The sequence below is a fragment of the Elephas maximus genome, chromosome 16, assembly GCF_024166365.1.
Source record: "Elephas maximus indicus isolate mEleMax1 chromosome 16, mEleMax1 primary haplotype, whole genome shotgun sequence".
NCBI classification, from domain to species: Eukaryota; Metazoa; Chordata; class Mammalia; order Proboscidea; family Elephantidae; genus Elephas; species Elephas maximus.
In genome coordinates this window covers 18,559,706-18,574,689 of record NC_064834.1, presented here as the reverse complement: position 1 = coordinate 18,574,689, position 14,984 = coordinate 18,559,706, and the positions used below count along the sequence as shown (strand labels likewise).

Below are 14,984 nucleotides of genomic sequence, written 5' to 3'. Positions count from 1 at the left end.
ATGTAGTCCTAAGACTCAGAGAACCTGGAAGCATACACTAGACAACATCTAGTATTTCATTGAAAAGGTGCCGGTGGTCCCTTTTTGCCCATTTCACAGCTTTTAACGTTAATGAATTCTTCCAGCTTCCTTTCCATTCATACACGCACACACACACACATACTTTTTAAAAATGGGAACCATATTATAAGTGCTATATTACAGCTGGAAACCCTGGTGGCATAGTGGTTAAGAGTTACAGCTGCAAACCAAAAGGTCGGCAGTTCAAATCCACCAGGCGCTCCTTGGAAACTCCATGGGGCAGTTTTGCTCTGTCCTGTAGGTTTGCTATGAGTCAGAATCGACTCAAAGGCAGCAGATTTGGTTTTAGTTTTATATTACAACTTGCTCTTTTAATTTAATATGATAAGGGCATTTTTTCTTCTCACTACCTGTAGACAAGCCTCGTTCTTTTTCCTGTTTGCATAGGATTCCACTGTTGCCTGAGCCAGGGTTTCCATAGCCCCTGTTGATCTGTGTCCGGTTTCTTCTCTCTTGCTGCTACAAATCACTCTGCAGTACATCCTGGGACAAGCACCCTTGTGGCCCTGCATGGCCATTTCTGAAGGACAGATTCTGAGAAGAGAATTTGTTACTTCCATTTGCCCTCAGGTTCAGTGATTCCTTCATGGCTGTCGCTGTGGTACTCAGTACCATCTGTAAAATGGGTAGAATACTTCCCCTTCCTTATATCTCACCTTTTAGGTACATCATTGCTCATAGGCATCTGCTCAGTGAAGGAGCATTTATTTTTTTATAGGTGGTAAGAAAACCATTTCAGGTTCTCCACCAGTGGCTCTCTGATGGGTATGTCGCAGTGACCAGCTGGATTCAGGCCAGGCAGAGTGGTCCCTCCCCTAAATCCGTGTGCCTTTCTTTCCAAAGGAATTTGACCTGGACGTGGTGGCTCTGGTGAACGACACGGTGGGCACCATGATGACCTGTGCTTATGAGGAGCCCACCTGTGAGGTCGGACTCATCGTAGGTGGGTGTCCTGGAAGGTCTCTCTCCCTGGGGAAGGGAAAGTGGGTTTTCCTGCTTTGTGGGGCCTTGACCCAGCAGCCCACCCTCTGTGTGACACAGGATGTGGGTTAGTACCCTCCTCTCAGGACCAAGGCTGCTGGCTCTCCAGGGAGCGTCTCCTGCCCAACACTCCCATGCGCTTTACCTCGTGGGTGGAATTCTGTCATCAGGCTGTCAAAAACCAGGCCTCTCTAGGAGTGAGGCCCCAGATGAAGTGGGGGTACCTGGGGTTGGCCTGGCCAGCAGGATAACTCTATTTGGGCTTGTATAGAGGATCTCAGGGCAGGGCGGGGGTTTGAGGCTGGGAAGGAAGCAGAGACCTTCTCTCCTGACAGCACTTAGAGCAGCAAAGGGCCAAAGAGCATGGTCTTGGGTGCCATTTTGTCTTCACAGTTTCTGTTAGTGGGTCCGGCCATTGACGTGGGCCCCAGAGGGGTTATCTGTTGGCTGTGCAGGTCATTGTCTTATATTCTAAAAACACACTGGGGGACTGGGTCTAGGAGCATACAATTCCTGAAGTGTATTGATTTGGGCTGTGAGGTAGCCATTTGTCCTATTGATCCTGTTCCTGGTGTCTGGGGATGCTGGGAAAAGGCCCCAGTTTCTCAGCTGCCATCTGTAGACCCTACCCGGATAGGGAGGATGTCTGAGTGGACCATTTGCTGAGTGTCCGGTGATTGGGATAAACCCCAAAACCCATTGCTGTCGAGTTGATTGCAATTCATAGCGACCCTATAGGACAGAGTAGAACTGCCCCATGGGGTTTCCAAGCAGTGGCTGTTGGATTCAAACTGCCGGCTTTTTGGTTAGCAGCTGAGCTCTTAACCACTGTGCCACTAGGGCTCCCTAGAGACTGAATAAGGCCCCAGCAAACAAGAACCATGCCAGAAAGACCCTTTCTTTTGTTAAACCACATTTGGCTTCTGTTGAAATTCAAAACGCTGGGGAGCAACTCCAGGTGAAAGGTTGTTTGGGGCCTGGCTGGGTTGTTTTGTTTTCATCTTTTGCAAACCTCTGTCTACCCAGTCCCTTCCTGTGTAGGGGGGCTTAGGTATGAAATGCAAAGCTAGGGTGACAGAGCACTTTCTCCTCCTCCCCCAGGCCTGATTTCTTGCCCAGGAGGTCAGGCCTGCCCATCCACAGCTGCGGGGTTAGGTATTCCTGGCCTCAGATTTGAGCTCCTTGGACATTCAAAGCCACGTTTCCCTTCTTCCATCAATGAATGTCTTTGCTCCCACGGGCAAGAAGTATGGTTTACATGTTCTGGCTTTCTTAGGCTCTGCTCCATTTCTGGGGACCCTCCTCTCACTTGGAGTGAAAAGGGGCTGAGAGAACAAAGCCAGAAAAATCTAGCCGTACTGTCAGAAGTGTCTGTGAATTCAACTTGAGTTTCTTCAAAAACGCCTTTCTTCTGAAGCGCCTCTGGGTGGGTTCAAACTACCAACCTTTATTTAGTTCAGTAGATGAGCACTTAACAGTTTGCTCCACACGGGGACAACATGATTGTAGACAATGTCAAATATATATGTATATTTTTATATGTATATATATATGTGTGTGTGTGTATATGGAAACCCTGGTGGCATAGCGGTTAAGAGCTATGGCTGCTAAACAAAAGTTCGGCAGTTCGAATCCACCAGGTGCTCCTTGGAAACCCTTTGGGCCAGTTCTACTGTGTCCTGTAGGGTCACTATGAGTCCCAATAGACACGATGGCAGTGGTTTTTTTTTTTTAAATATGTGTACGTATATATGTATGTATACATGTGTATACATATATACATACATATATACATAGGTGGTGATGGTGTTGGGTACTGTTGAGTCAATTCTGACTCATGCGACCATGTGACAGAGTAGTACTGTCCTGCAGTTTTCTTGACTGTAATCTTTACAGAAGCAGATTGCCAGGTCTATCTCCTATGAGGTTGCTAGGTGAGTTTGAACTGCCAACCTTTCAGTTAGCAGCTGAGTGCTTAACCGTTGGGCCACCAGGGCTCCATAGACGTGTGTGTGTGAGAGAATATTTCCCTAATGTCCCTCATTGAAGATACATTCATTTGTTGTAAAATTACTCTCTATTAAAATAAATATAAATAAGCTTTGGACAAGTTAACACACTGGACTCTCAGTACTGATGGCTTAGTATAAAATAAGCCAATCAAATGCTTTCTAGATGAGTTAACTCAGACTCCTTTTATATCTGGAGGTTTTCCTAGAAAACATTACTTTGTTCATCTCAAAAATGTACCCCCGTGGGAGAAAATATTTGTAAAACAAATACCGGATAAAGGATTCATCCAAAATACACAAAGAACTTTTAAAATTCAACAAGAAAGCAAACAGCCCATTACAAAATAGGCTTAAGATCTGCACAGACACCTCAGCAAAGAAAATATACAGATGAAAATTAAGCATTGGAAATACGTGCAACATCATATGTCACTAAAACCTGTTGCCGTCGAGTCGATTCCGACTCATAGCGACCCCGTAGCACAGGGTAGAACTGCCCCATAGAGTTTCCAAGGAGTGGCGGGTGGATTCGAACTGCTGACCTTTTGCTTAGCAGCCAAGTACTTAGCCACTGTGCCACCAGGGCCCCCATATGTCACTAGGGAAATGCAAAATAAAACGACGAGATGCAACTCCACACCTGTTAGAATGGCCAGAATTGAGAACACTGACAACACCAAATGCTGGTTAGGATGTGGAGCAACAAGACCCTAGTTTGTTGTTGGCGGGAATGCAGAGTGGTAAAGCCACTTTGGAAGACAGCCTGGCAGTGTTTTTAAGCTAACATGGGCTTACCAATACCATCCAGCAGTTGTGCTCCTGAGTATTTACCCAAATGAGATGAAAACAGGTGAGCATAAAAACCTACACGTGAATGTTTTTAGCAGCTTTATTCAGAATTGCCAAAAATTGGAAGCAACTAAAATGTCCTTTGGTAGGTAAATGGGTAAACGGTGATACATCCATACAATAGAGTATTATTCAGCAATAAAAAGAAATGAGCTATCTATCTATAAGAAGACATGGAGGAACCTTAAATAGATATTGCTAAGTCAAAGAAGCCAGTCTGAGAAAACTACATATTTTATGATTCCAACTATATGACATTCAGAAATAGGCAAAACTACAGAGATAGTAAATAGATCAGAGGTTTAGGGAAGGGGGGAGAGGAATGAACAGGTGGCACACAACGCATTTGGAGGGCAGTGAAGCTATTTTGTATGATACTGTAATGGGGGACACATGACATTAAGTATTTGTCAAAACCCTGTGACTGCACAATACAAAGAGTAAACTCTAATGTGAACTGTGGACTTTAGTTAATAATAACAACATGTCAGTATTGGTTCATCAAATGTAACAGATAATACAGGAATGCAAGATGTTAACAATGGGAGACGGTGCTGGCGGGAGGAGGATATATGGAAACTCTACGTCCTGCACAATTTTTCTGTAAATGTAAAACTGCTCTAAAAAGTAAATATTTAAAAAAAATATCCCCCCAAAAATGTACCCCAGGCCCAGCTGCATGCCTCCCAAGCACAGAAGCCTGGCCATTCATTTCCCCTCCTCTGTGTTTCAGGAACGGGCAGCAATGCCTGCTACATGGAAGAAATGAAGAATATTGAGATGGTGGAAGGGACTGATGGGCAAATGTGTATCAACATGGAATGGGGTGCCTTTGGGGACAACGGCTGTCTGGATGATATCCGAACAGGCTATGATAAGTTGGTGGATGAATATTCTCTAAACGCTGGGAAACAAAGGTAATTCTGCCTGGTGGAGGAGATACTTGAGGGGGTCAGTGGTAGTCTGCTGGGGAGAGCACTTGGCTGCACCCTGCCTCTCCCGATGGAAGACATTTCTAGCAGGAGTGGGATGTGGACAGAGGCTTGGAGATTGGCCCTTGAAAGTTCTTGCTTTACTCCTGACCTTGGCTTGGTCCAAGAATAGCGGAAAACCAGTGAGGATGGCCACTGCATGGTACAAAATGGCAGGTGATTGGTACAAGATTGCAGGTGATTACTGTCCTGACCAGGAACCACCTCTGCCTAGGAAAATGCACAGAGAACAGGGTGGCAGTGGCCACACTGCTTCCCTCAGTGACATTTTTCATCCTGAAAGAGTTTGGCTTTCTTCTATGCTGTGTTTCTTCCCCATTGAGATAGAAACCTGTTATCAGGTTTTTGTTTTATTTTAGTGGAAATAAAACACACTTGGTCAGCAGTTGTCAAAGGTCAAGGGAAATTAGGATCTAGCTAGTGGGGGTAGGGTAGGGTAGGGAGGTGGGAGTAGGATTTGGGCAGGGGAAGGGGGAGGCCTGGGTAAAGGAGAGCCCCTTTCTGAAGCCTTCCTTCCTGCCGTGAACCTCCTCTGCCATCTAGAGGATGTTTGGAGCATTGCAGCTCAGGTCTCAGACTCTCTCAGATGGTGGCATCTACCTTTCCCGGTGACTTTGTGTCAAGCTCCTGGGCCTCCTTGTCTCAGGAAACACGCCATCCTCTGTGATACCCAGGACAAGATGGGAAGAGCTATATCCACATGAGCAAAAAGAAGGGCTGGGGTAGCACCTCCCAAACATAAGTTGTTCTCCAGCCACCCTTAAGATTTGTGCCTTTCCTGAATCCCGCCTATGCTGTTTATTCACTTAACATTTTTCTTTAAATTGGCTTGTATTCTTTACTTATATTTAACAAAGAACAGCAGTGTAATTACCTTCTGCCTGGGTGCTTTTGCCTGCCAAAAGCTCTAAACTGAGACCCCCTTCTTACAAAAGGGGGATCAGCACAGGGATTAAAGACATGCCAGCTCCAAACTGAGATGCCTCCTTGGTGGAGTCAGAAGGACTGAGCAGAAGCTGATGATAATAGCCCCCTCCCCTGTGATCCACAGCTCTACCATGTTTTTCCGTGGACCACCTGACATCACTTGGAGTAGCACCAGTGGAATCTTTCCAGTGTGGGGACGCTGGGCTCGGGTGTGTTCCATGGAAACATTGAAACCCCTTGTCATTTTTAGAGACCGTTGAGTATGGAGAGGGCAGGATATTCACAGCCCCAGGAGCAGGTTGACCTCTGGTATGTTTTGGCCACCTGAATTCTCCAACCTCTCTAGCCTCGTCACTCTACTGTATCTTGACCAGTACTCTGAGTTTTTGAAAACCTTCAAGAAACCTGAGACCATTCCCCTTTGTTGCCATCTTGTCTCCGTTAGGACTCAGCCCAGTTGTTTGCTTATTCCACAGCTAGGTATTTCGCACTTACTGAGAGCCAAGTGCTGTGCAGGGCTCAGGGGATTGAAAGCTGAACAAGCTGAACAAGACTCACAGTCCCTGTCCTCTTGGGGCTTTCTGAGCAGTGGAAAGAGAGGCAGTGGACTTGCATGTTATGAAGATGGCATATGGTAGCCCATAACAGGCAGATAGAACCCAACCTGAAGAAGAGGAAAGACCTCTTGGGGAAGTGAAATTTGAGCTGAGAGCTGGAGTGGGGGTTAGCCAGACAAGAGGCAGGAAGTTAAGTGAGGAGGGAGCTAGTCTAGCTTCAGGCTTGGTTTTGTTTCTTGTTTGGGGAGGGTTGCAGATTTCCCAGCCTGTCCTGGTCTCCCTCTCCTGTTTCTTGGCTGCCTGTGGGAGCCCAGGCTGGACACGTGGCTGTCGCTGATGCCCTGGAGTCACTGTGAGACCGAGGGGCTGACAGTCCTAGTCACTTCTCACAGGTGCCCACCCCTCCTCCTGTTGCAGGTATGAGAAGATGATCAGCGGCATGTACCTGGGGGAGATCGTCCGCAACATCCTGATTGACTTCACCAAGAAGGGATTTCTCTTCCGGGGGCAGATCTCTGAGACCCTGAAGACGCGGGGCATCTTTGAGACCAAATTCCTCTCTCAGATCGAGAGGTGAGAGGTCGGCCTGGCTGGTGGTTCCTGATTAAGGGTGGGGGTAGGGGCCCTAGGGAACATTTGGCTTTTCTGAGGGTGTTGTTTGTCCGATAGAGGTGGACTTGTCAGGGCCCGAGCATCGGCCTATTGAAATCATATAGTTTTATTAGGAATTATTTTTCTTTCATTTGTTTGTGGCAATATATTGACTCGTTGGAAAAAACACACCATTTTAGGGCAGTAAAGGAGCCCTGGTGGCACAAATGGCTGGGTGCTTGACTGCTAACCAAAAAGGTGGCACTTTGAACCCACCCAGCCGTTCTGTAGGAGAAAGACCTGGCGGTCTGCTTCCATAAAGGCTACAGGGCAGTTCTACTCTGTCACATGGGGTCGTTGTGAGTCAGAATCGACTCGATAGAGCCAGGAACCACTGCCTAGCCTCATCCCCTGTTCATCAGAAAGGCAGCCTGGGGGGCCAAGCCTGGCCACCCCGCGTGTGCCCCGTGAAGGACCCTTCTGTCTCCCTCCTGTTCTTCTCATGCAAAGTGAACATTCATCCCTGCTTTTGCCATCTTCCAAGGTGAGCTGTGAGAGAAGGTGAAAAAGCACTCTTGAAAAGCAAAACCAGTCATGCCAACGCCTCCTTATTTTTAATAAGGGCCATAATGAGAAAGAACACTAACGTTAGCTCACCAGAGCCCGTGCATTGCTTTGCACCATGCCTGTGTCTGTAACCTGCACGTAAACCTCACCGTCCACAGAACCAAGGCAACGAGGGACTAGCAGCAGACAAAAGGGCCAGGAACGGTGTCCCTGGGAGGCCTGAGCACGCCGGGCAGCAGCAGTCCCCAGCACAGGGGTAGGCGAGCAGGTGCTGTGCTGTGTGTGTCTTGTAGTCAGGAAATGAGTTATTGTGTCCATTCTCTCATCAACCCAGAAGGATCACAGAGCTAAATGGAGAAAATAGAACCATAGAAGAATAAGAAGAAAATATCCATGAATAGTTTTCTGACCTCAGGGTAGGGAAGGTGTTTTTAAACCTAATAACAAAGAAAGAAAGAAATAGAAGAGAAACTGCCAAATTTAGCTACATTATGATGTAAGCTTCTGTAAATTAGAAAAAAAAAAAACGGTAATCAAACTTCAAAGGCAAACAGCAAGCTGAGGAAAGCATTTGCGTTGTATACAACAAGACACAGCATAACTCCATGGTCAACAACTCCAGCAGGTCCGGACTTGAGACCTGGCTCTGCCCTGCTGGCTGTGTGCCTTGAGGGAGTTACTCAGTTTCTCCCAGCCGCAGTTTCCTCATCTTGAAAATGGCAATAATCGTACATGGCATTGGTTGGTTGTTAGGAGGCATAAATGAGGTGATGTACGTAAAGCACCTGTCACATGGTAAGTCCTTCAAAAAGGCTGGCTGCTGTTGTCATTGGCATTGTCTTTGTCATCTTTACTGTCATCCGTTTCAGTTTAATAAAACAGAGACAAATACCCCAGGAGAAGAAAAGTCTTGGGACATAATAGGTAGTTCATAAGGCCAAGAAACAAATGAAAAAGATGGTCATCCTTACTAAGGAATGCAAATTAAACCGTCACATGGTGTCATGCTTATCAAATTGTGAGAAGTTTTTAGAAGTGGGCAAAGGTGCGTGAGACAGAGCACAGCCATGTGCTCTGCTGGAGACAGAGGAGGCTGATGAGCAGCCTCTGACCCAGCCGTGTATCCTAAGGAAGAAGAGTTGGACGCAATGATTTTTTTTATTTAAATAATTTTTATTGTGCTTTAAGTGAAAGTTTACAAATCAAGTCAGTCTCTCACATATAAACTTATATACACCTTACTCCATACTCCCACTTACTCTCCCCCTAATGAGTCAGCCCGCTCCCTCCTTCCAGTCTCTCCTTCTGTGACCGTTTTGCCCATTTCTAACCCCCCCACCCTCCCATCTCCCCTCCAGACAGGAGATGCCAACATAGTCTCAAGTGGCCACCTGATGCAAGTAGCTCACTCCTCATCAGCATCTCTCTCCAACCCATTGTCCAGTCCAATCCATGTCTGATGAGTTGGCTTCAGAAATGGTTCCTGTCCTGGGCCAACAGAAGGTTTGGGGACCATGACTGCCAGGATTTTTCTAGTCTTAGACCATTAAGTCTGGTCTTTTTATGAGAATTTGGGGTCTACATCCCGCTGTTCTCCTGCTCCCTCAGGGGTTCTTTGTTGTGCTCCCTGTCAGGGCAGTCACTGGTTGTGGCCGGGCACCATCTAGTTCTTCTGGTCTCAGGATGATGTAGTCTCTAGTTCATGTGGCCCTTTCTGTCTCTTGGGCCCATAATTACCTTGTGACCTTGGTGTTCTTCATCCTCCGTTGATCCAGGTGGGTTGAGACTCATTGATGCATCTCAGGTGGTCACTTGCTAGCGTTTAAGACCCCAGACGCCACACTTCAAAGTGGGATGCAGGATGTTTTCTTAATAGAATTTATTTTGCCAATTGACTTAGATTGGACGCAATGATTTTTTAACAGGAAGCTTCACCAGAACATTTGTTTATAATAGCAGAAAATGGCAAACAATTTAAATTTCCCCAAACTGGCTAAACAAATTATGCATCCCAGAATGAAGTACCATAGCAGCAATTTCCAATCCTGTTCTCAGATAACACAGTAAAACCTGCAAAAGCCGGCACCTGTGTAAGGCGGAAGCCCGCCAGAGAAGAAAAACTCAAATATTTTCCACTAATAGAAGGTGATAGGAAAGTGGTAAGACTGTGTGCACCCTATCAAAAGTGGAAAACATGCAAGACTTGGAAACATGAGGCAGTCCTGACAAGTTCCAGATCTCATAGGTTTACTGTATTTAAGGATTGAAGAATTGCTCAGATGTGTTAAGTAGGAAAAAAAGCCAGAGAAAAGCACATATAAAGGAGGACCCCATTTTGCAAATCATCATAATATAACATTGTCTTATGACGTAGGAAAAACAGATGGGAAGGAAATACACTAAAATTCCCTTTGCTGGGTGCTGGGAGTATGGATAGTTTTAATTTTTCAATTCATATTTTTCTACATTTGCCAGATTTTCTACAATTCACCATGTAATGCTTTTGCGATCATTAAAAAGAAAAATGTTATTTTTTTTTATTAACTTTTATTGAGCTTCAAGTGAACGTTTACAAATCAAGTCAGACTGTCACATGTAAGTTTATATACACCTTTTTTTTTTTACTCCGTACTCCCACTTGCTCTCCCCCTAATGAGTCAGCCCTTCCAGTCTCTCCTTTCGTGACAATTTTGCTAGCTTCCAACTCACTCTATCCTCCCATCCCCCCTCCAGACAGGAGATGCCAACACAGTCTCAAGTGTCCACCTGATATAATTAGCTCACTCTTCATCAGCATCTCTCTCCCACCCACCGTTCAGTCCCTTTCATGTCTGATGAGTTGTCTTCGGGAATGGTTCCTGTCCTGTGCCAACAGAAGGTTTGGGGACCATGACCGTCGGGCTTCCTCTAGTCTCAGTCAGACCATTAAGTCTGGTCTTTTTATGAGAGTTTGGGGTCTGCATCCCACTGATCTCCTGGTCCCTCAGGGGTTCTCTGTTGTGCTCCCTGTCAGGGCAGTCATCGATTGTGGGCGGGCACCAACTAGTTCTTCTGGTCTCAGGATGATGTAAGTCTCTGGTTCATGTGGCCCTTTCTGTCTCTTGGGCTCTTAGTTATCGTGTGACCTTGGTGTTCTTCATTCTCCTTTGCTCCAGGTGGGTTGAGACCAATTGATGCATCTTAGATGGCCGCTTGAAAAATGTTATTTTAAAGAGAAAAAAAAAATCACTGTCTTACTTATGGGTAACCAAAAAAAAACTAAACCCTTTGCCGTCGAGTCGATTCTGACTCATAGTGACCCTATAGGACAGAGTAGAACTGCCCTATACAGTTTCCAAGGCGCACCTGGTGGGTCACACTGCTGACTTTTGGTAGCAGCTGTAGCTGTTATCCACTATGACACCAGGTTTTCCCGCTCATGAGTAAGCACGGTGATTTGGCCGGTCCTTTGGAGTCTGCTCCCGGGCTGCTCTCCCATGTCCTGCTGCATCTGGTCCCCTGGTTTTTGTCCACTGCAGTGACCGATTAGCACTGCTCCAGGTTCGGGCCATCCTCCAGCAGCTGGGACTGAACAGCACCTGTGATGACAGTATCCTCGTCAAGACTGTGTGTGGGGTCGTGTCCAGGAGAGCTGCAGAGCTGTGTGGCGCAGGGATGGCTGCTGTGGTAGATAAGATCCGTGAGAACAGGAGACTGGACCATCTGAATGTGACTGTGGGAGTGGACGGGACACTCTACAAACTTCATCCGCAGTAAGTGGCTTCGGATTCGGATAGGCCGGGCTTCCCGGAGCATCCGGGTGTGATTCCCGCCAGGGAAGTTTCTCACCAGGGCACAGCCAGCCAGAAGGCTGAGCGTGTTCAGGGATTGGGCTTGTCTGGGATGAAATAATTATGAGCTCTGAAGTTTCCCTGGGATCCTTGAGGAGACAGAGAAGTGGCCACACGTGGCCAGGTCAGACCAGCAGCATGACGTGACCCGCTCTCCCCACTCTTCCTGGGCTCCTCTTAGGTCAAGCTGGGAACGGGGAGGGAGGTAGGGGTGGGCATGGGCCTCCCATCAGCCTGGCCAGCTGCAGCCTGGGTGAAGGATGTATGGTAGGTGGGGAGAGGGGGTGAAGGAAAGCAGGAGGAGGGGCCATTGTCTTGTTCACCTGCTAAATCCAGAGTTTGTAGAGACTTGGAAGGGCAGGTACAGTTTTGGTGCCGGGCTCATGGCAGGAAGTACCCTCATTTTGGTCACTGAAGTCTCCTAGAGGCCAGTGGCTAAGGAGTACCCGACACCCCACGCCAGAGAAGGATGCATGCTTTTGGGTCTACTCCATGTCCCAAAGCTTGGCTCTTTTCTGAAGAGTGACTGTATAATTTATTGCTCAAACTGGGGTACTTTTGCCAATGAAGAGGGTGTTACTAATTGTTACCCTGGGAACGTAGGCAAACTGGCACCATCCCAGGCAAAGAGGGCCATAATGTCCCTCTACTGACGAGCAGCCTCACCTAACTTAGTATAGACATTACCTTCTGATGGCCATGGTTTGGGATGGAACAGTCCATCTTGCTCCATCGCCACCTTTGTCTCTTCACCTTAGTAATCGCTGTGTCATCTGAGGCAGCACATGGGAGTGACTTAGAGTGAGACTTTGGGGCCAGACATTCTTGGATTTGATCCCAGCACCATCACTTAGAAGCTCTGTCCAATTTCTTAATCTCTCCAAAGCCTCATCTTTCTCATCTGTAATGTGGGATAATAATAGCCACTGACACATCTGGAATTTATGTACATAAAGTACGGGGTACCTAGTAGGTACCCAATAAATGGCCCTTGTTATAATCTCCTAGAGCCTCATCTCCCGAAGAATCCTTGCCTGGCCCTGTCTCATCTTCAATGCAGAATGCAAGTGCATAGTGTCACTTCTCATTAGCTGTCCTTCCCTGGGGGGCCTCCCTCTTGTGGCTTTCAGTTCTGGGTGCTGGGCTGTTGAGGGGCCTGGGGTGGGGGCTGCAGAGGGACTGCAGCTGGTGTAGAGCTTGTCGGCCTGCATGTAGCCTCCTGAACTGGCCCAGCGCTTGACCAGTTTGGGCAAGCCTAGAACCCATCTATGTTTTCAGCTGCCCTAGGAGCCCCAAGCTCTGAGGATGGGTAAATCTGAGTGGATTATTCATGCCCTTGCCCTCATGAACTCTACCGAATAGCTTGTCTTTGGTTTATCAGCTGTGCCTTTCTCCTGAAAATAGTGATAATAGGGTTGGCTATAAATATGATTTCAACACAACCATCTTCAACAAGCCACAACTTCTTTTGAATGGGCCCACCCATCTTGCTTGTTTTCTTTATGGTTAGGTGCTTTCGCATTCTCAGCTGGGTCTGATGTCTCTTCTCCTCTTCCTCTGCCTCCCCTTCCCCTGTGTTTTTTGCCTTTTCCAGCTTCTCCAGAATCATGCACCAAACCGTGAAGGAACTGTCACCACAATGTAATGTGTCCTTCCTGCTGTCAGAAGATGGTAGTGGCAAGGGGGCCGCCCTCATCACGGCTGTGGGTGTGCGGCTGCGAGGAGAAGTGCCCCCAACCAGCTAAGAGCCCAGGACCCCAGCCTGCCGCCCTTGCAGCACACCTCTCTTCGAGCAGCGCCCTCTCGTTCCTTCCAGTGAGCCGTGCTGGGAGGCACTCGCACAGGAGCCTGCCACCACCGCGGCTGGGAGGAAGACAAAACCCAGCTCGTGGTGTATAACGTAGGGTACAAGATAGAGCGTGTGCTGTTGGTAACGTGTCTCACCTCCAGGTCCCTCCTCACCCGCCCTGCCACTCTGCATGATTTGTTTCCACCTGGTCGTGCGTTCCCCACGTGTGAAGCCTAGTGACATCCACTTCTAATTTATGCATTTATCCAATGAAGTTATTTATTGGCTCGAGATGAAAAGTCATACCCTCGGACAGGTCCTAGAGGCCGCCGACGCCCGTCCTTGGGGTCGCATCCCTCCTGTGAAATGTATTATCACCAGCAGACACTGCCGGGACTCCGCCTCCCAGGGGCGCCACCTGAAGGGTGTGTGTGGATGTAGCATTAGCTGATTCCTCCCGTCCCAGCACCCGCTGGTGTGTGGCGTCCTGAGTCCCCGTCTGGATGTACCAGTGCCACCAAATTGTGTGTCCGTGGAACCAGTCATAGCAACATTGTGACCGTCTTATGTGTGTCTTGTGGGGGGAGGTGGCAGTCCTGCGGGAAAGTGTCTTGTCTCCATTTGGGTAAAATGAACCAAACAACCAACAATGCCATCACTGGAATCTCCCATCGCTTTTGTGAGCCATGTTGTATGACCTAGTAAACTTTGTACCAACTCAAAGACTCGAGTCATGTTTAATGGCTGGGGAGGGGGCAGGAAGTCTTGAATGAGGCAGAAAGCTAACACTGGGGGTATGTGTAGTCTTCTGGGTGCAGGAGAGAGTTTCAAATGAAGATTGTGTCCTTCAGACTCCCTTGCGTTAGTTTGGCCCAAGGACCTCCCTGCAACACACCATAGAAGTAACCTCTCCCTTTTGTCTTCCTGCACCTGCCTGCAGGTACCACAGCACCTGCCCTGCCAGTTCCCTATCCTAGCCCCTGGGTCCTACCCCATGGTGGGGCTCCTCAGCCCCACCCCAACACCTTTAAGAGGGTAAAGGACTGTAAGGCTGCCATCCTCAAGACAGACTCATCATATCTTTTCTTGACCTGTCCTCCTTACTTGCAACTGGAACAAAGAAAAGGCTTGGGTTCCAGGCGCAGTTTGGGTTTAGTGAGAGGACAGTGCGAGACTGGTCTTCCCCCTGCCATTCCCAAGCAGATGCTGCCCTTTCATTACCCTCTCTGCCAACTCCAAGACAACAGGTTAAATAGTCCCCCTGCCCTAACACAGATGACATTTCAAAGCAGCCCACCTCTTCCACAGGAAATTCATCCTTATCTGACCCTTTTGCCTCTGCCCCCACCTCAAACACCCTTAGCCAATGGCTGTTTCACCCCTCAGCCGCCATTTTGGATTCTCCTCCTGCCCTTTGGTGGATCCCACATCAGTCCGCATTCTGGTACCCTGTGGTCAAGGTACCCCGTGAGTCTCCCAAGCCATGACTACAGCTCTCATGGCTTCCCCCAGGACTGACTGCGGGCCCAGTTTGGTGACATCACAGTCTCTTTATTTGGGGCACTGGCAGTGATGGTGTCTCTGGTGCAGTGACCTTTATGGAGAACACAGATAACATTAAATGGTTTTGATGAGCATTTACGGTGTCACGTGGTTCTTCTAGAAAGGCATTGGGGAGGGAACAATGAGTGGGCAGGCAGGGAGAGGTACACCTGTGGGGTGGGCTGAGCCAGGCCTGGAGCTTTCTGGGAATCAGGACAGTTGGTGTCCTCCCCCTGCCACCTTCTTGCTGCAGAAGTGAGGGTGGA

The 14,984-nt window shown here is 48.0% G+C and overlaps 1 protein-coding gene across 3 annotated transcripts in view; it reads left to right on the top strand.

The window, feature by feature from the left end:
* Positions 1–13,919, top strand: part of HK1 (hexokinase 1) — an 83,051-nt gene extending 69,132 nt beyond the window's left edge. For all 3 annotated transcript variants that reach the window (XM_049855789.1, XM_049855788.1, XM_049855790.1), the window contains 5 exons: positions 925–1,024; positions 4,657–4,840; positions 6,817–6,972; positions 11,076–11,309; positions 12,982–13,919. In XM_049855789.1, coding sequence (XP_049711746.1) covers positions 925–1,024; positions 4,657–4,840; positions 6,817–6,972; positions 11,076–11,309; positions 12,982–13,132 — 825 coding nt within the window. In that variant the 3' untranslated portion in view covers positions 13,133–13,919. The remainder of the gene's footprint in view (positions 1–924; positions 1,025–4,656; positions 4,841–6,816; positions 6,973–11,075; positions 11,310–12,981) is intronic.
* The last annotated feature ends 1,065 nt before the right edge of the window (positions 13,920–14,984 follow it).